The 24,271-nt window shown below is 45.5% G+C and overlaps 1 protein-coding gene across 3 annotated transcripts in view; it reads left to right on the top strand.

The window, feature by feature from the left end:
- The first annotated feature begins 322 nt into the window (after positions 1–322).
- SRP68 (signal recognition particle 68) overlaps positions 323–24,271 on the top strand; it is a 34,886-nt gene continuing 10,937 nt past the window's right edge. For 2 of the 3 annotated variants that reach the window (XR_013968127.1, XM_080826084.1), the window contains exons 1-9: positions 323–514; positions 2,523–2,589; positions 4,716–4,829; positions 6,736–6,931; positions 9,959–10,041; positions 10,512–10,621; positions 10,988–11,070; positions 13,666–13,806; positions 22,664–22,762. Coding sequence is in view for 2 of the 3 variants with exons in the window: in XM_080826084.1 (XP_080682210.1) it covers positions 343–514; positions 2,523–2,589; positions 4,716–4,829; positions 6,736–6,931; positions 9,959–10,041; positions 10,512–10,621; positions 10,988–11,070; positions 13,666–13,806; positions 22,664–22,762 (1,065 nt within the window). In the remaining variant the exon portion in view is untranslated. Of the gene's footprint in view, positions 515–2,482; positions 2,590–4,715; positions 4,830–6,735; positions 6,932–9,958; positions 10,042–10,511; positions 10,622–10,987; positions 11,071–13,665; positions 13,807–22,663; positions 22,763–24,271 lie in introns of all 3 variants that reach the window. The other variant, XM_080826083.1, reaches the window with a different exon arrangement.

Raw genomic sequence — 24,271 nt, 5'->3', positions numbered from 1 at the left:
TGAGCTGGACCCCCGGTGCAGGGATGCAGGAGGTGGTGTGTGTAGGGGGGGAGCATTTCCGAGTCCTCCGCCCTCGGGGGACCAGAGGAGGGGTTGCCCCGGAAAGACTGCAATAGCTCTGGTCTCCCCGCGTGAACGAGCCCTCAGCCCGGCGCCCGCCGCGACTCAGGAACCCGAGCCCACGCGCAGGCGCGCTCCAACAAGTGGCTCACGCCCGCGGGCCGGGCCGTCGAGGGCGGAGTCCGCCACTATCCCGTCAGGCCGTCGGGGCGGGCATCGCTCGCTTCCGCCTCCGTCGTCCCGCCTCCTCTATCCCGTCTGGCTCTGCGGCGCTGGGGCAAGATGGCTGCTGAGAAACAGGTTCCCGGTGGTGGTGGCGGCGGCGGCAGCGGGGGCGGCAGTGGCGGTAGCGGCGGTGGACGCGGTGCCGGAGGAGAGGAAAATAAGGAAAACGAGCGGCCTTCAGCTGGATCGAAGGCAAACAAAGAATTCGGGGATAGCCTGAGTTTGGAGAGTATCCTAGAGTAATCGGGCCTAACTCGCAATGACTACGTGTCGATATGCGGGGCCGGGGGGCGGGAGAGGCGGCGGGTCCCGGCACGTTCCGGGCACGAGAGGCCGAGGGTTGCGGTTTCTCTCGCCCTTACTTTCTGGCACTCAGAGTTACAGGGTCTGTATTTCGACCGGTCTTTTCTCGCTTCTCATTCGCTGTCCAGGGTGGGGAACGTTCTCTTCTCTCAAGCAGCACCGAGATTTTGGGCAGATTTCTGCAGTTCCCCCGTAGTTGCCCGTTTGGAGGGCTGGTGACGGGGATGACACGGTGGCCACCCAGTGAGCTGCTGTCTTAGCATCTAGAGCCACTGAACCGAAGATAGGAAACTGCCCTATGGACGTTTTCGCTTAATACTTTTGTCTGACAGCCGTCGGAGAATGGACAGTAAAAAATACAGTTTCTCTGGCAGTGGAGGCAAAGATGATTACTTTGAGGAAGAGCTTGTTGCCCATTTTGAATATAAACGTAGCTTAACATCACCGGTATAACTATATTTTGTGTGTATATATATATATATCTCTACACATACATATAAAAGATTTTACTTATTTACTTGGGAGAGAGCATGAGAAGGGAGAAGCAGACTCTCCATGAAGCTGGGAGTCCGATGCGGGACTCGATCTTGGGACTCTGGGATCATGACCAGAGCCGAAGGTAGTCGCTTAAGCAACTGAGCTACCCAGGCAACCCTTGTATAGCTTTCTTAGGCCTGTAGACATTAAATCTTGTTGAGAGTCCTTTAGTCGATCTGGTGGAATGGGTCTGTAGTTTTCATCAGAGTATATTACAACTGTATGTCTGAGACCCTAGTTTGTGGCTTTTTGACGTGAACCACAAACGGAGAAAATGTAGGTGAATTTCTGAAATAACACATGTAGCTTGACATCTTTATGTGGTTTTCAGGAGATTGGAGTTTTACTTTTTGAACTAGTGATCTGGTTCCAAATGGATATTAGAGTTGCCTTGATTTTTTACAAATCTTACAGCTTCTTATTCCTTTTAGTTGAAATAGTCCTTTTAGTGTTCAGTATTTTGACATGTCTGTAGAGGAATTTTTTTTTCAAAGATTTTATTTGACAGAGAGAGAGATCACAAGTAGGCAGAGAGGCAGGCAGAGAGAGGGGGAAGCAGGCTCCCTGCAGAGCAGAGGGCCTGACATGGGGCTCGATCCCAGGACCCTGAAACCATGACCTGAGTGGAAGGCAGAGGCTTAAACCACTGAGCCACCCAGGCCCCCAGAAAAACTAATATATTTTTTTTAAAGATTTTATTTATTTATTTGACAGACAGATCACAAGTAGGCAGAGAGGCAGGCAGAGAGAGAGGAGAGGAAGCAGGCTCCCTGCTGAGCAGAGAACCTGATGTGGGGCTCGATCCCAGGACCCTGGGATCATGACCCGAGCCGAAGGCAGAGGCTTTAACCCACTGAGCCACCAGGCACCCCAAAACTAATATTTTTATACAAGCTGTGGCCTAGTTTGGTTGGCATTTGCTAACCATAGACTTATGCATCGTCACAGCTGTTAAGGAAAGTTAGATTTGGCAGATGTAGGAAGTTATGCAAATAGAGGAGTAGTACACGTCATTTATAACATGAGTCTGCTTGAATAAGTAAAATACTGGGTCCAGGTGTAAATCAATGGGAACCACCCCAGTTATAATCAGTAGTTAGAATCCAGCAACTTTATTTAAGCTGTTGAATTTCAGTAATTCTCAGTGGCTAATAATCCCTCCTTTTTTAGTTTGAAAGTAATAGTTCAGGCAGTCAGTTTTTTTCTAATTTGCTTTGCCTTGTCTTATGACAAGGTAGCTATTGAAGATGATTACGAAAGAAGTCAGTAGTTAATGTACTAAGCATTTCAGAAATGTTTAACGTGCTCTGGTTTGGTACAAATACAGACTAATGGGAATATGTTTCGATTTATTTAGATTCTTACCATTGTAAGCTTTTCCTTAATCTTGGCTCTAGTTCTTCAGATTATTAAGGAATCCCAGCAGCAGCATGGTTTACGGCATGGAGATTTTCAGAGGTATAGGTTAGTATCATGTGTAAGATGTATGGAAATTACTGTGGAATTTTCAAACTTGGTTTGCCTTTGTTAATATCCCACTTATTTTGCTGTGTCAGAAAGTATAGAAAGTCTGACTCTGAACTTAGATTGAGTCCTCGAAATGTACTTTTCAAATTTAAAATTTCACAATGAATAAAAGCCAACTTCCTTATCCATTTTGCCTCACAATATTGCAGATACATTGGAGGCTTCTGCTGAAAGTAGCAAGCAGTTATGGTAATATGTATATTTTTAAACTTAACTATATTGTCAGAGTCTTAGTTAAATGCAGTTTTTCAGTTATTTTTAAATTTATTTTAAAGTAAGCTCTACCTCCAGCTTGAACTCAAAACCCCAAGATCAAGAGCCACATGCTTCACCAACTGACCCAGCCAGGCACCCCATATAAGGGGAATTTCTATGATATCATTATAATTTATTGGTAAACTTTGTAACAGCCTTCAAGTTGGAAAATGAATTTAACATGACTATTAAAAATAGAATGGATGCCTAATCTATAATATAATTCAGTGCTTTGGAAGCAGAAATATCCAACCATTTAATATTGAAGATATAGGCTTTAGGGGGGAGGGGCAGAGGGAGAGGGAGAAACATTCCCAGCTGAGCACAGAGCCCAGTGTGGGGCTGGAGCCCAGGATCATGACCTCAGCCAAAGGCAGAAGCTCAGCTGACAGCCCCAGGTGCTCCTGGCTACTGGACTTTTAAAAGTGCTACTTTACAAAACATTCTACAGGTTCTAAGGAGTAACGCATGTCACATAAATGGTCCCCAGCACTGGGATGACGTGACCAAGGTGGGGAGTGGTAGAAGGTGAAGTGGGAAAACTAAGGGGCCAGAATAGGTAGCCTTCTTCTTCTAAGCCCAGGGAACTCATTCAGGTGTTAATGTAGGCGTGATGGGAACTTAACGAAAAACTTTTCGTTAGAGACTGTTCTGACTTGAGGTTGTTTTTTTTTTTTTTTTTTTTTCATTATTAAGGACATTTTCAAAAGCAGATGTAGAGATGATACCACGATGAATCCATCACTCAGTTATTACAGCAGTCAGCTTTCTGCCCTTTTATTTTACCTGTTTCATCTCCATTTTTTTTTTTTTAAGTTAGGCTCCATGCTGGGCAGGCGGCCAGTGTGGGGTTCAAAATCACAAGACCTGAGCCAAGATCAAGAGTTGGACACTTAGCTGACTGAGCCACCTAGGAGCCTCTGTTCCCTCTCCTTTTTATTTTTATTTTATTTATATGTGTAATTTTTAAAAAGATTTAATTTTTTCATTTGACAGAGAGAGAGTACGAGCAGGGAGAGCAGCAGGCCGAGAGAGAGGGAGAAGCAGGCTCCCTGCTGAGCAGGGAGCCAGATGCAGGACTCAATCCCTTAGCCCTGGGATCACGACCTGAGCCTAAGGCAGCCCCTTAATGAACTGAGCCACCCAGGCATCCCCCCTCTTCTTTTTAAAAAAATACTTTTTTATTGAAGGATTTTTTCTTTAACCTTTCTAATTTTTTTTTTTAAGATTTTATCTTTTATTTGACAGAGACAACAAGAGAGGGAACACAAGCAGAGGGAGAGGGAGAGGGAGAAGCAGGCTTCCTGTGGAGCAGGGAGCCCAACACGGGACTCAATCGCAGGACCCCAGGATCATAACCTGAGCCGAAGGCAGACGCTTAACGACTGAGTCACCCAGGCGCCCCCCCCCCCTTTTTTTTTACCATTTTATTGCAATATAATTTATATACAGAAAAGTATATAGAAAGAGATGAATTTTTCACAACCCGTAACCAGCAGACATTACCCGACAACGTGACCAGCATCCCAGAAGTCCCACTTTTGCTCCTTCTGATCACAAACCCTTCCTCCCCAAAGGTCACCACAGTCATGACGACTGACACCTTAGGTTAGGTTTGAAATACGTTTCTGGTGGCACCAGTCATACTGCCCTGCAGGTTTTAGTTCACGGAGTGTTTGCAAGATGACATGCGGTGTCTGTGGTAACCATAAGTAGAACATCGCAAACCTTCAGCCTTACTTTATTACAGAACCTGCTATGGAAAGTACCATCAGCTTGCCTGAATTATTGTTGTTTTTTTCCTTCAGGGGCTACTGTTCCCGTAGACAAAGACGTCTTCGGAAAACACTCAACTTCAAGATGGGGAACAGGCACAAATTTACAGGGAAAAAAGTAACCGAAGATCTTCTGACTGATAACAGGTATGGACTGCTCTGTGCTAGTGGCGAAATCCTCCTCGCTAATACGTTTATGGGACAGTTGTGTGCTAGCCACTGTGCCAGCTCTTAAGTTACAGGATGAGGACACTGAGGCTCAGTAATGGTAGCAGGAGTTGGGGCTGAGTGCTGAACACTAGTCCATGGTTAGAACCTGATGGGATGTTGGGTAAGGGCTCTGGAGTGCAAGTTTCAGTACGTAAGTGCTTACTTAAATGCGTGTATTGTAAAAGAAATCTGTGTGTGAATTGTTCCAGAAGAGTTTCTTGTTTCAGTGCTGAGTGCATCCAGGCTTAACATTCACATGTCAGCATGTATTAAAGGTCTCTAGGCCAGTTCCTCAAATTTCAGCTGTGGGCCAAATTGCTCCTTTTGCCACCTGTTTTTGTAAAGTGTGTTTTCTTGTGTTTGTTTTGTCTTACTCTTTTTTTGAGAGAGAGAGAGAGTGCACGTGCTCAAGCGTGCAGATGCACGAGAGTGGGGAGGAGCAGAGGGAGAGGGAGAAGCAGACTCCCCACTCTGCAGGAAGACCAGTGGATGCCACTCTCCATCCCAGGTCCCTGGGATCATGACCTGAGCTTAAGGCAGATGCTTAACTGACTGAGCCACCCGGGCGCCCCTTGTTTAGTTTTTTAAAATAATTTCTCCCTCCATTGTGGGGCTTGAACTCACAATTCAGAGATCAAGAGTTGCGTGCTGTACTCACTGAGCCAGCCAGGTGCCCCAGGGGGTTTTTGCTAGTGAAGCCAGGAAGCTTGCATTGAGGAGGCTGGACCTTGAGGGATTTCTGAGAGACAAAAACATTTTGTGTGAGGGAAAACAGCATGCCCTGGTGTCTGAATGTACTTTAGGAATTATAATGCTCTGGACAGTTAGCTGCTGCTCAGGCAGCAGAGAGGCTGGGAGCTTGGTGTTTGGAGACACAGAAAACTAGAGCATAGAGCCCAGAGCCCAGGATGGGATTCAGCAGCAGGTATTGGTTAAATCTGATGAGAACAGGTTAGGAAGGGTCTCTGTGATAATATGATCTTCGTTTTGAAGAGAGAAGATTAAGCTGATGTTTAAGAAAGATTTATCAAGGCAGTAGGTTAACAGAGTTTCTCCAGTATAAAAATAAAGTGGCTAGTTTATTTAGTCCTTAATAAGTGCCAGACTCTGGTTTAAGTGTGTTAAATGTATCACTAATGGGATTCTGAGGCACAGCGAGTTAGTAACGTTGTCCAGTGTCACGTAGTTAGTGACGGATGGCACTGAGATTCCAGCCCTGCCTGACTCAAGAGCCTTGTTCTTGACCACTTCAGTATGGTGCCCTCTTAAGGACTTGGTTTTCAGCTCGGTTGGGATGGAGGAGGTGTTGATTCAAAGATGGGGCCAGCTTGTGTGCTTGGACTGCCTCTTTGCTAAAACTGGGGAAGAGTAGGTCTGCATTTGCCAAGTTTGAGGTGGGAGGAGGTGTTTTTAGTAGTGAGATCTGTGATCAGGCTCCACCTCAGATTTCTAGCCACCTACAGTACCCGTGGTTGGGTGCCATGATCGATGCTGTGAGGAGTAGTTCCTTTTTTTCCCCCCCTTAATATTTTTTTAAGTTTTAGTGCTTGAGTGGGAGGGTAAGAGGGAGAGGGGAGAAAGAATCTCAAGTAGACTCCGCACTGAGCGCAGAGCCTGATGTGGGGCTTGATCTCACGACTCTGAGATCGTGACCTGAGCGGAAACCAACAGTCAGACACTTAAACAGCTACGCCACCCAGGGGCCCCAAGAAGAGTAGTTCTGAGGAGGAAAGCCAAGGAGGGGGTAGGGAGAAGTTCGGAAGCTGAGGATTGTGCCTCGGGGAATATCCAAGTCTGATGCTCCCGGTGTTCTTTGTTCGGTTGCCTGTTCTCTCTCACTTAGGTATTTGCTTCTGGTTCTGATGGATGCTGAACGAGCCTGGAGCTATGCTATGCAGCTGAAACAGGAAGCCAATACCGAACCCCGAAAACGGTTCCATTTGTTGTCTCGCCTGCGCAAAGCCGTGAAGCACGCGGAGGAGTTGGAACGCTTGTGTGAGAGCAATCGCGTGGACGCCAAGACCAAGTTAGAGGCTCAGGTTAGTGTCTGACCATCAGCTTTGTTTTATTGTGGAGGTTAGAGACGTGACTTCCTAGTCGAAGAGAACAGTTTCTTAATATTGTAAATGAACCGGAGAGGAAATAACATGGTCTTGCTTTTTCAAGGCAAAGTTTCTATTGTTTTTGTTTTCAAGCTCTTGGTTTGTTTTGTTTTCTTCTCCCTTAACTTATGTATGTAATCTCGGCACTAAATGTGGGGCTTGAACTCATGACCTGAAGGTCAAGAGTCATGTTCCACCAACTGAGCCAGTTGGGTGCCCTGAGCTCTTGTTTTTTTGGTAATTAGCTGTAACTTTTATTTATTTATTTACTTAGTTGTTTATTTATTATTTTTATTTTTTTAAAAGATTTTTTTTTAAAGATTTTATTTATTTATTTGACAGAGATCACAAGTAGGTAGAGAGGCAGGCAGAGAGAGAGGAGGAAGCAGGCTCCCCGCTGAGCAGAGAGCCCCACGCGGGGCTCAATCCCACGACCCCGAGATCATGACCTGAGCCGAAGGCAGAGGCTCAACCCACTGAGCCACCCAGGCGCCCCTTTTTAAAAGATTTTATTTATTTATTTGACAGACAGAGATCACAGGTAGGCAGAGAGGCAGGCAGACAGAGGAAAGGAAGCAGGCTGGGATCATGACCTGAGCCGAAGGCAGAGGCTTTAACCCACCCAGGCGCCCCCTTATTTATTTATTTATTTATTTATTTATTTAAGACTTTTTTTTTTTAAATTTATTCAACAAACAGAGATCACAAGTGGTAGAGAGGCAGGCAGAGAGAGGGGGAACCAGGCTCCCCGCTGTGCAGAGAGCCTGATGCGGGGCTCGATCCCAGAACCCTGAGATCACGACTTGAGCCGAAGGCAGAGGCCCAACCCACCGAGCCACCCAGGCGCCCCTATTTATTTATTTTTAAGATTTTATTTATTTGTCAGAAGAGAGAGAATGAGTAAGCACAAGCAGGGGGAGAAACAGGCTCCCCGCTGAGCAAGGAGTCTGATGTGGGCTCAATCCCATGACCTGAACTGGAGGCAGATGCTTAACCGACTGAGCCATCCAGGTGTCCCATAATTAGCTTTAACTTCTTAAAAAAAAGTTCATGCATCTCTTGAAATGGAGATAGAAGCCTTGACTCTTAGATCTGGGAAGTTCACAAAACAAGAATTTTTTATTTCAGGGCTCTCTGGATTTTTAAGTTTTATTTAAATTCAGAAAAAAAATTTCTGTTAACATATAGTGTATTATTAGTCTCAGAGAGATAAGAATTTCTTGAAAAGAATTTTTTTGTAAGATTTTATTTATTTATTTGAGAGAGACCGCGGGAGCACACGCACACACACAAGTGGGGCAGAAGAAGTGTGAGAAGCAGACTTCCCACTGAGCAGGGAGCCCGACATGGGGCTCAGTCTCAGGGTCCTGAGATCATGACCTGAGCTGAAGGCAGATGCTTAACCAACTGAGCCACCCAGGCACCTCTGAAACTAATTAAAAAAAAAAAAAACAATAGAAACTGGGGTGCCTGGGTGGCTCAGGTGTTAAGTGTCTGCCTTTGGCTCATGTCATCATCCCGGGGTCCTGGGATCGAGCCCCGCATCGGGCTCCCTGCTCAATGGGAAGCCTGCTCCTCCCTCTCCCACTCCCCCTGCTTCTTCCCTCTCTCACTGTCTCTCTCCCTCTCTCTCTGTCAAATAAATAAATAAAATATTTTTAAAAAAAAAAGATACCACAGATTTACATTCAGCTTCTGATACTGAATGTTATATCCTGGAAACTAATCATTAAGTCACATGAGGAAAACAGGTTTGTTTTTTTTGTTTTGTTTTGTTTTGTTTTCCCAAATTCTCTCCTAAGGGGTGCTTGGGTGGCTCAGTGGCTTAAGCCTCTGCCTTTGGCTCGGGTCATGGTCTCGGGGTCCTGGGATCAAACCCTGCATTGGGCTCTCTGCTCGGCAGGGAGCCTGCTTCCCCCTCTCTCTCTGCCTGCCTCTCTGCCTACTTGTGATCTCTCTCTCTGTTAAATGAATTAAAAAAAAAAAAATTCTCTCCTAGGCAGTAAATGAATCATGGTGAGTTATCTGTGTATCACATTTTATTAAATAACATTTTCGCTCAAAAAGGTTTATTTATTTATTTTAAAGAGAGAGCGCACACATGCTGCAGAGCAGGGCAGAGAGTGTCTCCAGCGGACTCTGCTCTCTGAGCGCGGACCCCGATGTGGGACTTGATCCCATGATCCTGATATCATAACCTGAGCCGAAACCAAGAGCCAGTCGCTCAATCGACAGTGCCACCCAGGCCCCCCAATAAGTTTTCTCTTTTACAGTCACCCTGAATAAGGGTGCCTGGGTCGTGCAGTTGATTGTCTGCCTCTTGATCTCAGTTTGGGTCTTTTTTTAAATTTATTTATTAATTTATTTATTTTGAGAGAGAGAGAGAGACAGACAGAGTGAGAGAGAGCACGAGAGGGGAGGTCAGAGGGAGAAGCAGACTCCCCATGGAGCTGGGAGCCGGATGTGGGACTTGATCCCAGGACTCTGGGACCATGACCTGAGCTGAAGGCAGTTGCCCAAACAACTGAGCCATCCAGGCGCCTGCCTCAGTTCGGGTCTTGATCTTGGGGTTGAGTTCAAGCCCCATGCTAAGCTCTAGGCTGAGCTTGAAGCCTTCTTAAAAATAAATAAGCGGGGCACCTGGGTGGCTCAGTGGGTTAAAGCCTCTGCCTTCAGCTCAGGTCATGATCCCAGGGTCCTGGGATTGAGCCCCGCATTGGGCTCTCTGCTCAGCAGGGAGCCTGCTTCCTCCCCTCTCTCTCTCTGCCTGCCTCTCTGCCTACTTGTGATCTCTGTCAAATAAATAAATAAAATCTTAAATAAATAAATAAATAAATAAATAAGCAAAGTCACCCTGATGAATATCTCTATATTCCCGATGTCAAAACTGAAAGCAGGTGGGGGAGATTGAGCAGTGACATTGGCTCTTGGGTGTTGAAACAGTTCCCTTCTTCCCCTTTTCAGGCGTACACAGCTTACCTCTCAGGAATGCTGCGTTTTGAACATCAAGAATGGAAAGCTGCGATAGAGGCTTTTAACAAATGCAAGTAAGTTCTCTGGTTCAAAATCCACAGCCGGGTTCGATTGTACATAGTCGCATTCAAGCTGCAGATCACCTGATGATTGTTTCTACAGAAGTGCAGTTATTTGCTTATTAAGATTTATTTTATAGCATGTGTGCTAGAGAGTGTGTGGTGGGGAGGGACAGAGGGAGAGGGAGAATCTCAAGCAGACTCCTGCTGAGCGAGGAGCCTGACATGGGGCTCAATCTCATGACCTCAAGATCATGACCTGAGCCGAAATCCAGAGTCGGACACCCGGTCGACTGAGCCAGTCCCGGTTACTCATTTGTTTTCCTTCCCTTTAGGAATATTGACGATCCCCATTTATTCTCATGCAGTTCTCATACTTGATAGAAGGATCTCAGCAAAGTGCCATGTTTCGTTTTTAGCCATTGTGTTCCTTTTATTTTCTTAAAATAAGGCTGTTGTGAAAGCTGGTGTTTCTTTCCTCGCAGAACTATCTACGAGAGACTGGCCAGTGCTTTCACAGAAGAGCAGGCAGTGTTGTACAACCAGCGTGTGGAGGAGATCTCACCCAATATCCGCTACTGTGCATATAACATCGGTGAGCAGGGGCTGAGTTGAGCACAGACCAGTGCGTTGGCGGTGGTTCATCTCGGAGAGCCTAGAGGATTTAACTTTCCTGCTTTCCTTGTCCCTGCATCCGTCCTTGGCACGGGTTTTGGCTGATGAGAAAAGTAGAGGTGTGGACATCAGCCCAGCTTAATGTCACGGAAGGCAGTTAGTTCCTTCACTTTGTTTCTGTCCTGCCAACTTCTGTACTCCTTTGTGAGTGAGCTTTGTGAAAGGACCTGCGGTTCACTGAAATGTGCTTGCGCAAGGGGAAGAGCTCAGTGTTGATTCTAGTGATTCTTGGGAGATCAGACCAGACCCTTGAGGATTTCTACTCAACAGCGCTCTCTTTTCTCAGGGGACCAGTCAGCTATCAATGAACTCATGCAGATGAGACTGAGGTCTGGCGGCACTGAGGGTCTTCTGGCTGAGAAATTGGAGGTAATCTAGTCTATACATTTTTGTGAGGTCTTGGGTTTGAAAAAGTCCAGAAAAGGAGGTAATCCATAATCTCGATAGTCATTGTAATGGTTATTGATATATGCATATTTATGTCCATTTTTTTTAAGATTTTATTTATTTATTTGATAGAGAAATCACAAGTAGGCAGAGAGGCAGGCAGAGGGGGGGAAGCAGGCGCCCTACGTGGGGCTTGGTCCCAGGACCCTGAGATCATGACCTGAGCCAAAGGCAGAGGCTTAACCCACTGAGCCACCCAGGCGCCCCTATATCCATGTATTTTTAATTTCTTTTTAAAGATTGATTTATTTATTTGACAGAGTGATCACAAGTAGGCAGAGAGGCAGGCAGAAGGAGAGGGGGAAGCAGGCTCCCTGCTGAGCAGAGAGCCTGATGCGGGGCTCGATCCCAGGACCCTGAGATCATGACCTGAGCCGAAGACAGAGGCTTTAACCCACTGAGCCACCCAGGCGCCCCTGAAGTATTCAATTTTTTATCTTATTTTCTAGGCAAGTAATGTAAGCAGATAGAAAAAGTAGGAAATAGATGGGGGAAAAATGGGGCGCCTGAGTGGCTCAGTGGGTTAAAGCCTCTGCCTTCGGCTCACGTCATGATCCCAGGGTTCTGGGATCGAGCCCCACATCGGGCTCTCTGCTCAGCGGAGAGCCTGCTTCCCCCTCTCTCTCTCTGTGTCTCTCTGCCTACTTGTGATCTCTGTCTGTCAAATAAATAAATAAAATCTTTACAAAAAAGAAATAAGATGGGGGAAGACTAAAATCACATGGTAGAATCAGAGGTAACCACTACTACTAACATGATGAATAGCTTATAGATTTTTGTGTATGTAGGAAGAAAATGCGTGTGTGTGTGTGTGTGTGTGTGTGTGTATTTTTTAAGGTTTTATTTATTTAGAGCAAGAAACAGCAAGGGTTGGGGGAGGGGCAGAGAGGGAGAGAGAGGATCCCAAGTAGACTCCCCACTGAGTGCGGAGCCTGCCTAAGGGCTCCATCCCAGACCCCGAGACCACAGTCCAAGCTGAAACCAAGAGTCAGACGCCCAGCTGACTGAGCCACTCGGTTGCCCAAAAAAGACACGTGTTTTTTAAATGGGATCTCCATATACACTGTTTAGTAATGTGCTTTTTAAATATAATGTCTCGAGTGTTTTTTTCCACTTTAGTAGGTATTCCTTTACTGTTTTGGTAGCCACATGGTACTACATTGTACCGAAGTCAAGTCACGTGAGCATTTCACTATTGTTGCTGAAGTGATAAATCGTATTACTGTGAAGATCCGTGTTTTTGTACACATTCTTAGTTATTTCCTTAGAATACATTCCTAAACATGGGATTGAATATTTTGGAAGCTTTTGATTCATATTGACAGATATCTTTAAGTAAGTTTCTGATAATTTGCATTTTTGCTTATAGCACATATAGATAGGTTTTTCTCCTGTACCCTTACCAAGACTTAGCATTGCTATTTTTTTTTTAAGATTTTATTTATTTATTTGAGAGAGAATGAGAGAGAAAGAACATGAAAGGGGGAAGGTCAGAGGGAAAAGCAGACCTCCTGCTGAGTGGGGAGCCTGACATGGGACTCATCCTGGGACTCCAGGATCTTGACCTGAGCCGAAGGCTGTCGCTTAACCAACTGAGCCACCCAAGCGCCCCTAGTGTTGGTCTTTTAAATTTGTCTTATGTTTTTAAAAATATTATTATTATTATTATTCTTTTAAGTAGGCTCCACATGCAACTTGGGGCTTGAACTCACTACCCTGAGGCCAAGAGTCACATGGTCTGCCAACTGAGCCAGCCAGGCACCCCAGGGTTGGCTCTTTTTATTTTATTTTATTTTTTTTATTATTATTTTTTTAAGATTTTATTTATATATTTGACAGAGAGAAAGGTCACAAGTAGCAGAGAGGCAGGCAGAGAGAGAAGGGGGGAAGCAGGCTCCCTGCCGAGCAGAGAGCCCAATGCGGGCCTCGATCCCAGGACTCTTGAGATCATGACCTGAGCCGAAAGCAGAGGCTTAACCCACTGAGCCACCCAGGTGCCCGGCTCTTTTTATTTTTTATTTTATTTTAATTTTTTTAAAGATTTTATGTATTGGGGCGCCTGGGTAGTTCAGTGGGTTAAAGCCTCTGCCTTCGGCTCAGGTCATGATCCCAGGGTCCTGGGATCGAGCCCCATGGTGGGTTCTCTGCTCAGCAGCGAGCCTGCTTACCCCACCTCTCTCTCTGCCTGCCTCTCTGCCTACTTGTGATCTCTGTCTGTCAAATAAATACATAAAATCTTTAAAAAAAAAAAAAGATTTTATGTATTTATTTGACAGAGAGAGAGATCACTGAGCCACCCAGGTGCCCCAGGTTGGCTCTTTTTAACCTTTTGTTTAGTCATTTTAATGTTTGGGTTTCTGTAAGTTAAGATAGATGATACTAAAGGGGAACTTAAATACAATTTATATATTACTTTATAAGGCGTGGTATATTAGTTACAGAAAAAGAGAACTAATAGTTCTTTGTTCCTTTTACCACCAGCAATTAAAGTTTTGACTTTTGAAAATTACTTTCCAGGCATTGATCACTCAGACTCGGGCCAAACAGGCAGCCACCATGAGTGAGGTGGAATGGAGAGGGAGAACCGTTCCAGTGAAGATAGACAAAGTGAGGATCTTTTTATTGGGATTGGCCGATAACGAAGCAGCCATAGCGCAGGTGAGGGGCAGCTGCCCGTTCTCTCTCCGCGTGTGTCTGAAGTTGTCCTCGTGTGTTTACGACGTAGATGGGTGTGCATTTCTCACAGAACAAAAATATGTCTTAACTGCTATTTGGGATTTGGTCACCAAATTACTGTAAAAGCTGAGCTCGCAGAAGAATCCTTGCATTGAGAGGGCAAGGAAATTGGCAGCGGCAGTCCTGGACGTGGACATGGAAATGGGACTGGTGAGAGGCTGGCTCAACGTGAGGGGTCCTGTCCGGCCCAGCAGGTGGTGTAGCAACCTCACTGTTGTGTCCGTCTGACCTCTTGTCCTAGCCTTCTGTCCCTGAAGGGGCCCCTCTCATTCCTGAGCCTTTTCAGGAGAGCCTGGCTAAGCCAGAATATCTTGTTTTACATGTGGCATTTACGCCGCGTTCATGCAAAGCGGGTGTTGCTTGCAGACACAATTGTTACCTGTTCGTGGGTCTGAATAACTGAGTAAGTTCCATACTTGGTGATCTTGGTTTGTACACAGTAGACAGTGATGAAGGCCCTTCTTGGCTTGCTTCTTCCACGAGGTGAAGAGCATCTAAACACCCAGCTGCTGAGCGTGTCTGCAGCCTGCCCCGGGGTGTTTGCTGCCACCTCGCCTGTAAGCCATCGAAGCCTGAGTAATTTGTGCGTGGGAGCGCTTTGTTAGCTGTGCTCATGAGTTGTTCTGAGCGACCAAACTTCCCAATGACCTGTTCTGAAGTAGCTACTCTGGGTTGAGGACAGCTTTCTTTCTTTCTTTTTTTTTTTTTATTTGACAGAAATCACAAGCAGGCAGAGAGGCAGGCAGAGAGAGAGGAGGAAGCAGCTCCCCGCTGAGCAGAGAGCCCGATGTGGGGCTCGATCCCAGGACCCTGGGATCATGGCCTGAGCCAAAGGCAGCGGCTCAACCCACTGAGCCACCCAGGCGCCCTGAGGACAGCTTCCGACAGTGGGAGAACTTCTTTGTGCCTCTGTCTAGGTTGTGTATTGCTCCTCTTGTTTCTAGTTTGCTTTAAGAGCAGAAGACGAGAGCAATACTAGTAAGTTGAGTTGTTCTTTAAAAGACTGAGAAGCTTTCCTGGAGAGCATCTCACGGGCACTGGTGTATGGTAGTGTCTCTTCTGGACCGCGATTCTCGTAGCAGCCCTTGAGCTTACGTGGTTGGGTTAATTCTTTTGTTTCATAGTGGTACGTTCTGGAAGAGAAGAGCTGCTGTCAGTGACAGTGGGAGAGGAGTTCTGGCTGTGGTTGGGGTTGGGGAGGCCCAGGGGGCAGATATAAATGGGGGGAGGCTCCTTAGAAATGGGCGCACAAATGTATATTAGATAAAGGACAAGGAAAGCTAGCATTGCAAGTTAATTAAAAATTAATAAAAAATTTAAAAATTAAAATTAATAATTTTAAGAAGTTATTTAGCTTAAAGTTTAGAGAAAAGGTAAATGTTTTGAAGTCCCACTTCTCATATACCTTCATGGATGTTGCCTTGTGCTGATAAGAAGGACAACGCTGGATTTCCTTTTAGTCTTTCTCATGTTCATAAGCGATGTTATATATTTTTTTATTTGTTGAAATCATTGCGATCTGCTTTTGAATTCTGTTTTTCTTTGCGTGTTGTTAGGATTTTCCGTGGCCTTACGTATTAGTTCACCAAATTTAAAAACCAGTGGTCACCTACACCACAGAGATGAGCAATGAAGGGTGGTAGTCCTCCTTAATGTCCCGGATATGCTGTTCAAAGCTTTCAGTTTTTTACCTTTTAATTCTGTGGTGTGGGTGATACTCTCATCGTACAGATGGGAAAACAGGTCTGAAAGAGACCATGTAACTTGTCCACAGCCATACACGTCTGATAGAAGGGAATGCTTGCCTGTAAACCATGCCTTTTTGACTCCCACGCTCATGTTCTTGAATTTTGCCACATATCAGGAAGGCTAGTAGCAGGATCATTTTACTTGGCTTTGGTGAATAGCTCATGCAATCTTATTTAATACAGTGCACAGTGCACAAGCAGCGTCCTGGGCCCCTGGGAAAGACTGAATGAGCAGAACATTAATTGAAACAAATAGTCCTTGGCAGGGAATCCTCTCCAATTCAGTAGATTAGTGGGGGTAGGAGAGTTTCCCATGTGGTATTTTATTTGACTTTATCTTTCTTCTGCTTTGTATGCATAATTAGAAAATAAAAACCCACACGGAAGAGAGCTCTTTGCCTTATTCGTAAAATCAGCTTGAGCTAACTTAGATGAAGTAAAAGCATTTTACAACTGCATGTGCAGCCATTGCGTTTAAAATTGAAGATCATGGGGCACCTGGGTGGCTCAGTGGGTTGAGCCTCTGCCTTCGGCTCGGGTCATGGTCTCAGGGTCCTGGGATCGAGCCCCACATCGGGCTCTCTGCTCAGTGGGGAGCCTGCTTCCCCCTCTCTCTCTGCCTGCCTTTCTGCCTACTTGTGATCTCTCTGTGTCGAATAAATAAATAAAATCTTTAAAAAAAAAAAAAAAAAAAAAATTGAAGATCATTTCAATAATGTGATGACTAGTTGAGCTTTGTGTACATTTTTAAAAAAGGTTACTCTCAAATTCGAGTGTTAGCATACTTGAAGGGTTGACTTCGGGTCTTTAGGTCATTTTTGCACTCGCTTGCTCTTTCTTTTTTTTTTTAATAAAGATTTATTTATTTATTTATTTAAAGATTCTTATTTATTTATTTGGCAGACAGAGATCACAAGTAGGCAGAGAGGCAGGCAGAGACAGGAGGAAGCAGGCTCCCTGCTGAGCAGAGAGCCTGATGCGGGGCTCGATCCCAGGACCCTGAGATCATGACCTGAGCTGAAAGCAGAGGCTTTAATCCACTGAGCCACCCAGGTGCCCCAAGATTTATTTATTTAATAAAGAGAGTGAGCATGCTCTTTGTGGGGAGAGGGGCAGAGAGCGAGGGAGAGAGACTCTCAGGCCAACTCCCCACTTAGTGAGGAGCCTGACACTGGGGCTTAATCTTAGGACCCTGGACCCTGAGATCTTGACCTGAGATGAAACCAAGAGTTGGATGCCCAACCAGCTGAGCCACCCAGGCACCCTGTAGCTGCTCCTTCTAAAGCAGTTTGAGTTTGGCCAAAATTTTGGTAGTAATGGCAAGAAAAGAACAGCAGTGTTGTGGTGCCTGGCTGTCACAGTCGGTGGCGTGTGCAACTCTTGATCTCAGAGTCACGAACTCAAACCCCACATTGGGCATGGAGCCTCCTTAAACAAAACAGCAGTGTTACTCCAACATTGAATAGATTAAAAAAAAATACAGTTGATTCTTGAACAACACAGGTCTGAACTGTGCCGGTCCACTTACAGGTGGATTTTCTTTAGGTAAATAATACAGTGCTGTGAATGTGTTTTCTACATGATTTCCTTAATGTTTTCTTGCCCGTAGCATTCTTTATTATAAGAATATACTCTATGACAGATTATGATTTATAGAATCTAGGATATACCACAGGGGAGGTGGGTGGGTGGGATGGGAAAAGAGTACACTGATGAAAAAATTTATAAAGTAATTTTTTAAAAAGATTTTATTTATTTATTTGACAGAGATCACAAGTAGGCAGAGAGGCAGGCAGAGAGAGAGAAGGGGAAGCAGGCTCCCTGCTGAGCAGAGAGCTCGATTCGGGGCTCGATCCCGGGCCAAGATCATGACCTGAGCAGAAGGCAGAGGCTTAACCCACTGAGCCACCCAGGTGCCCCAATTATAAAATAATTTTTAAAAAATACTCAAGGCCCCACCTCTCCAGAGATTTTGATTTAGTAAATGTGCTTTGGGGCCCAAGAATTTGCTTCTCTTATAAGCTCCCAAATGATGCTAATTCTGCTGGTCCCAGGACCGTGCTTTGAATAGCTCTACAAATCTTAAGTATTTATCACATATTTGTGAAAAGATGAAAGAAAATTAGAAGGCTTTGGCAAGCAGGAATAGTGGCAGGTGTTGAATTGCTGTTGCACGGGATGTGGTAGAGTGTGTGAAGGTTGTAAGAAAGCAGAGGCTTAGAAGGAGCCGTAATGAGGACAGTTTCACATCTTTCAATTTGAGAGTAAAGGCTGAAGAGGGAGGAATATTTAACGGCTGTTATTGTAGTGAATTACATTGATTACTTTTCAGTGTTAAACCAGTCTTATATATCTGAGGCAACCCCACTGGGTTATGCTGTATTGTAATTATGTATATTTGTTGTAAATAAAATATTTTTAAAAAAATACTATTTTTATTCATTCATTTATTTATTTATTTGACAGAGAGAGAGAGAGAGAGAGAGAGCGCGTGCGCGAGAGCGAGCACGCACAAGCAGGGGGAGCAGCAGGCAGAGGGAGAGGGAGAAGCAGGCTTTCTGCCAAGTAGGGAGCCTGATCTGGGGCTCTATCTGAGGACCCTGGGACCATGACCTGAGCCAGAGGCTGACGCATAATGAACTGAGCCACCCAGGCGCCCCAGTTCATCTTTTTTTTTTTTTTTTAAGATTTTATTTATTTATTTGACACAGCGAGAGAGATCACAAGCAGGCAGAGGGGGAAGCAGGCTCCCTGCTGAGCAGAGAGCCCAGCTCAGGCTCGATCCCAGGACCCTGAGATCATGATCTGAGCTAAAGGCAGAGGCTTAACCCACTGAGCCACCCACGCGCCCCCCGCGTTTTATTTTTAAAAGGCATTTATTAATTTCATGTACCTTGTTGAATTTATTCACATAAAGTTTATAATATTTTCTTAATCATTTCAGTGTTTGTGGGATGTGTTAGCCCCTCCGTGGTCTCTGGTTGTTCAGGATCTTTCGGTGCAGCATGGTCACTTCTGAGTATCAGAGCTCTTTAAATAATGTGGTAGATGTAAAAGATGTAGATCAAACAAAATGTGTGTCAGTGTCAGTCCCAAGGAATCCCAGCAAAGTTTTAACATTAAAATAGTTCAGTGCCCACTGTCTATACACACATATAGCAAATCTAACCGGTAAGTAAAATAACTCAAGTACAGGGTGAAATAAAGTTCAGTTAAATCCTTAGATGTGAGGTCCAGCACCATAGCTGGTTGTCTGTTGAATCAGCCGTGGGTTATTAACTGGGGAAAATGCACTTTGGCCATTGGAGGGTAATCCCAGGAGAACCATGTGCCCCCTTGGTGCCACTACCGGATTATTTGGCCGGATGTCACACAGGTCTTCCCCACCTTGCCCATTCTCGTTATCTGGAGCCGTTCCCTACCCTGGGAACCAGGAGTTGTGCCTTGGAGGTGCAGGGCTCTTGGTTTCAGTGTTTCTTTTTTTTTTTTCTTAAAGATTTTATTTTTAAGTCATCTCTACATCCAACATGGGGTTCAAACCCACAGCCAAGAAGAGATCAAGAGTCGCATGGTCCGCCGACTGACCTGGCCAGGCGCCCCTTCATGTTCCTTCAACTGGCTGGTGTTGGTACTGCCCCCCTCTAGGGACTGGAATGCAAGAATTTGGTAGACCCAGTTTATGCTTGCTTATAGAGGTTTTAGGACATTTAAATACTAAAACAGCAATTTACTGAAAAGCATAGAAGGAAGAAATAATTCAAAGAGATAAAGTGTTAGACTGAAGACTGGAGCAGGGATTTAATCAGCGGCCAAAATCCAGTTGCAAAATTTCTGGTCTCCTGAGCCAGGTTTTATGTCTTTGTGGGCTAAATAATTGCTTTACTTGATAATTTGTTTCTGTTTTGCTCTATTAATGCTTGACTCTACCTGCCTTGTCACTGGCGGCGGCGCTGTAGGATGTTGTCAGGCAGCGCTTCCAGAGGAATGGCAGGTTTAATGAGTCTTGTCCTTGGGTCATGGCTAATACTTTAATGTGTGAGTGAAAGGGACACCATCTGTTCTTCTCTAAAAAACAAAAACAAACACAAACAAAAAAACTCTTCTTGAGTGAGGTTTGTATTCTGCTTTACCAGATTTCCATGTGTTGTTTCCTGGAACTTAGGGGCCTGGGGAAGGCTTGGTTCTCCTATGGGTGTGGTGGAGAATGTGGTCAGACTCGCCATGTCTGTCTCTTAGTCACACCGCCACCTTCCAGCAGGCTTTGTACACGAGTGGAAACAGTCTTCAAATCCAGTTGCAGAATTTCTGGTCTCTGATCAGGAGACCAGAAACTTCTGAAAGGCAGGGGTCTCTACCTCAGGACCCACAGCAGCTGGTTTTCCTCTGTACCGGTCCTTGAGACTCATCTTAAGGCTGTGGAAAAGCACATCCTGGGGTGTTCCAAGTTTCATAAAAACTGATCTAGGATTTGTTTTTAATTGTTAGGTCCGTCCAGGTAACACATTAGTTCTGGACTGACGATTTCTCTGTCTCACAGGCACACCTGGAAAAAGGTGCAGGCAGACCACAAATTCCTGTGCAGGGAGTTTGCCGCGTGGGTTTGGGAGCCCGTTCTTATTGGCCCCGGGGCTGACTTGGGAGGTCTGCATGTAGATGCTGCAGAGTCCTGCCTCTGCATGTAGAGCGGTGTTCCTGGTTTGCTGCCTTTTCAGGATGATTTTAGCCTCCAAGATAGGTATATAAATACGAGTGAAAGTAGCAAAGTACATTTCAGGCTTCCTGTTTGGAGACATTGTGCCCAGCCCAGGGAGAGCCCTGAGAAGCTCTGCTGCAGGTCCTAGTGACCTCTCAGTGACCGGCAGTGCGGGTGGCAGAAAACCCAAGGGACTGAAGCTCTCCCCTTCCGATGGGCTTTTACGTGCCGTGTGGCTCCGTCTTCTGTGAGGTTCCCGGTGGAACTCAAGACTTCTGTGGGAGCCCCAGGAAAACCTCTGCCCCTTGATGCAGAGGTGTCCTTATTCCGAGGGAGCAAGCGTAATACGTGGCAGTAAAGAGAGTTCGCGTTTTCCATCATTTCAGTTTTTTTATTTGAGCTGCATTTTCCCTACAGGAAAGCAGACAAATCCTGGGTAGCTGGCGAAATGAAGTTCACTTGTCTGTTACTTTATATACCCATTGCCCCAAATGTCGAACCGCTCCCTTCTTGAAATGGTGTTGGTGGCATATTTGCCAGATATCAGAACTGCCTGCTAACAGTGTGGCTCTGTGTGTGTGTGTTTGTGCGTGCGTGCCTGTGTGTGCATGCTTGCATGTGCGTGCATGTGTGCCCGTGCCCCCCCGTGTGTGTGTGCACGCGTGTGCACGCCTGCGTATGCGTGCATGTGTGTGTGCCCAGGCCCCCGCGCGCACACCTGCTGCCGAGTCTGCTCACGGATCCGATTCCGGTTGTTCGAGGTTCCATGGCTGCCCCGGTCCACAGGCTTTGTCCTTCAGACATTTGGCCAGCAGGTTTGACTCCGTTATTACAAAGAGTCTTGCTAACTTGACGTGCTCCTTAGCAGTGTTTTGTGTGAAGTGTTTCTCTGTGCTGTTGAGTACACGAGAGAATTGAATATCTCTGGCTATTTACGCTTAAATTAATGAAAATTTCAAGTGCTCAGTAGCCACATGTGGCTGAAGACTGCTGTGCAGGACAGGACAGCGAGAGAGTGTTTCCATTAGCACAGAAGGTTCTTTTTTTTTTTTTTCAAGTAAAGACTTTATTTTTAAGTAACTACATCTAGCACAGGGCTCGAACTCATAACCTGGAGATGGAGAGTCGCATGTGTCCCTGGATTGAGCCAGGCAGGCACCCCGTCACAGAAAGTTCTGTTGGACAGTGCTGTTTAGGTTTCAGTAAATTAATAGTGACTGTGTTTGCCTTGAGAGATTTATAGGATGACTACGCCCCTGACTTTTTCCTAAGTTAGTGAGCAAAAGGAAAGGCAATATAAGTAGAAAAGTATGTTTGGTTTAGATTGCATAATTTACAAGGAAGTTTTTTTTCCCCCTACACTGTAAACTTAAGAAAAATGTTAACGTTCTTAAGAGAAGAAAAGGTTTTTCTTTAAGCCTCTACCAGCTTCCTAAAGGAGTGGGCCGTAATGGGCTTTCTTTTGGGCTGTCTTAGAGGTCAGTTGAATGTCAAGAGATCAGTTTGGATGTTTCTGTGGAAAGTCAAATATAATAATGGAGTGCTGATGTTTTCATGCTACAGTGGGTCTGCCGGCAACACAAGTTCATCTCCTTTCTGCCTCTTACCACTCCTACCAGCTCAGTCGGATTCTTTAGAATGGTAATGTGGTTTGGCAGGTGCTCTGTCAATGAATCACTTTTCCCTTATCCCAGCAGGCTAGCAGAGGGGCGACGCCCTTGAACTTGTGCAAAGACTGTCAAGTGGAGTGCTTGTCAACCTCAGCATAGCCACAGGGAATATCCCAAGTGCACGATTTCTGTGGAGAAGGGATCTTCTGTGATCCTTAGGAGAAATAAATATTTGACTTGGTGTTGGTTAGTGACATTCCTCACTTGCTTGTACCTAAAAGAAACCCAAGATCTGCAAGTCTTTGGGGTTACATTCATGAGGGTAACCCTGCTGGCACAGGTCCTGAGCAGAGGCGGAAATGGTGGAGGAAAGTAGAAAATTCTGTGATGGGAAAAATGTAAAGCATCTGTTGTTTGGTTATTTCAGATCAGTTACGCAGATCTTTTCAGTGCATTCGCTTCATTCGTACGTGTGTGTGTGCGCGTGTGTGTACATACCATTCCATTTCCATATGAATAACGAATAAGACTATAGGAAAAGTCTTAATATGGTGGAGACTAGTGACAATTGAAATGATCTCTGCTTTGGGGTGTTCTGGCTGGATGTGTGTGTGTGTGTGTGTGTGTGTGTGTGTATAATGGGGGGATTCAAGGCATGGTTATGCCCTCCTCCCATTGGAATACTATGCCTTATTCAGAGGAAAACTTTTTTTACTGCCTTTGTTTAGGCTGAAAGTGAAGAAACCAAGGAGCGTCTGTTTGAATCCATGCTCAGTGAGTGTCGGGATGCCATCCAGGCCGTTCGGGAAGAGCTCAAGCCAGATCAGGTAGGACTGTCAGCTGGGCCACTGGCTCTTGCTCCGGGCTGAGGTCCTCTCGTCTGTGTGTCTTGTTCAGGTGGGAATGGGGGGATGGGCGGGCAGTGGTCTTGAGCGCACAGACTCTTAGCCACAGTATTTTTAGATCTGGTGATGGGCTGACAAACGACAGAAGCCTCTGAACTCCATCAGGTTGAGGAATTTTCTCTCCATCCTGTTCTTCCTAATGGGTTCATTTATTACCTGTTAAGCCTTTAGTCACAAATTCATGGCTCCAGGTGGATTTTTCTAGTGCTCCCTTTTTCTAATGTCCCTATGATTCATTAGGCATCTGGGCTGAAAACATCAGGACTGTCTTTGTCTCTTTCTTCCCTGTCCCCAGACACCTTACTAGCTCTGCCTTTGACTTCTCTCCGTTTTTCCATCCCTCACCCCTGCCCTGTTTCTGATTAGCCTTTTGTCCTATTCCTGGACTGCCACAGAGGTCTGACAGCTTTTCCCATCTTGGTCTGGGTTCAGTTCTCCAGGTCTTTCCTGCCAGCAGCACACATGGGACCTTTCTAGATCCCATCTCCCAGGTCTAGAGCAGGGGGCTCCAAACTTTCCTGATAATGCAGCCCATAAGTAAAATTGAGGCTGTACTCCTGATGTGTTTATTTCTAAGTTATATAGTTTATTATTCAACAGAAATGAGGAAAAATAGAAGTTGTAGTTTTCAGGGCACCTGGGGGGCTCAGTGGGTTAAGCCTTTGCCTTCAGCTCAGGTCATGGTCTCAGGGTCCTGGGATCAAGTCCCACATCAGGCTTTCTGCTCGGCAGGGAGCCTGCTCCCCCCCCCCCGCCTCTCCCTACCTCTAAGCTTATCTATGATCGATCTCTCTCTGTCATATAAATGAATAAAATCTTCAAAAAGAAAGAAGCAGCAGCAGCTCTAATTTTTTCTCTTACACCACACTCTGGGTTGTGTACACCCTGCTTGAGAGCCCATTGATGTAGCAAGTGCAGTTCCAACTCTATGAACTGGTGTCTGTTTCCAGATCACACTTTGCTGCTCCCCGCTGGGTCCTCCGGCTCAGGCTGCTGTACTCACCGTCTCGTTGCTGTGCCTTTCCCACCCCGGGGCCGCCTCCACTGTTCTCCCTTTCCCTCCTCACACCTGACTTGTCCTTTGTCCCTCTCGTCACCTGTCCAGACACCGTCTGGTGTTCAGTGTCCGGCTCGTAGTTCATCTCTGGGAAGCCTGCCAGCACCATCCTAGCCCAGCAGCTCCCCGCGTTCTAAATATCTGGTACTTGTGGCTCTAGTTTTTGTTCGGTAGCTAATCAAGAATTACTTTTTAACATTTTGTATATTGACTTATATTTATCTTTCCGGGTTGTTTTTTTTTTTCCACGATTATAAGCATATTAAAAGCAGCTATATAGTTTAGCATCTGTCCCTAAAACAGAGTCTAAAACGTTCAGTAAGTATTTGTTAAGCTGTAGTCCCATTTCCTTTTCCCGTCAAGTTGCCTTTGTA

Source organism: Martes martes, assembly GCF_963455335.1.
Source record: "Martes martes genome assembly, chromosome: 16".
Taxonomy (NCBI): domain Eukaryota; kingdom Metazoa; phylum Chordata; class Mammalia; order Carnivora; family Mustelidae; genus Martes; species Martes martes.
This window is presented reverse-complemented; position numbering and strand designations above follow the sequence as displayed.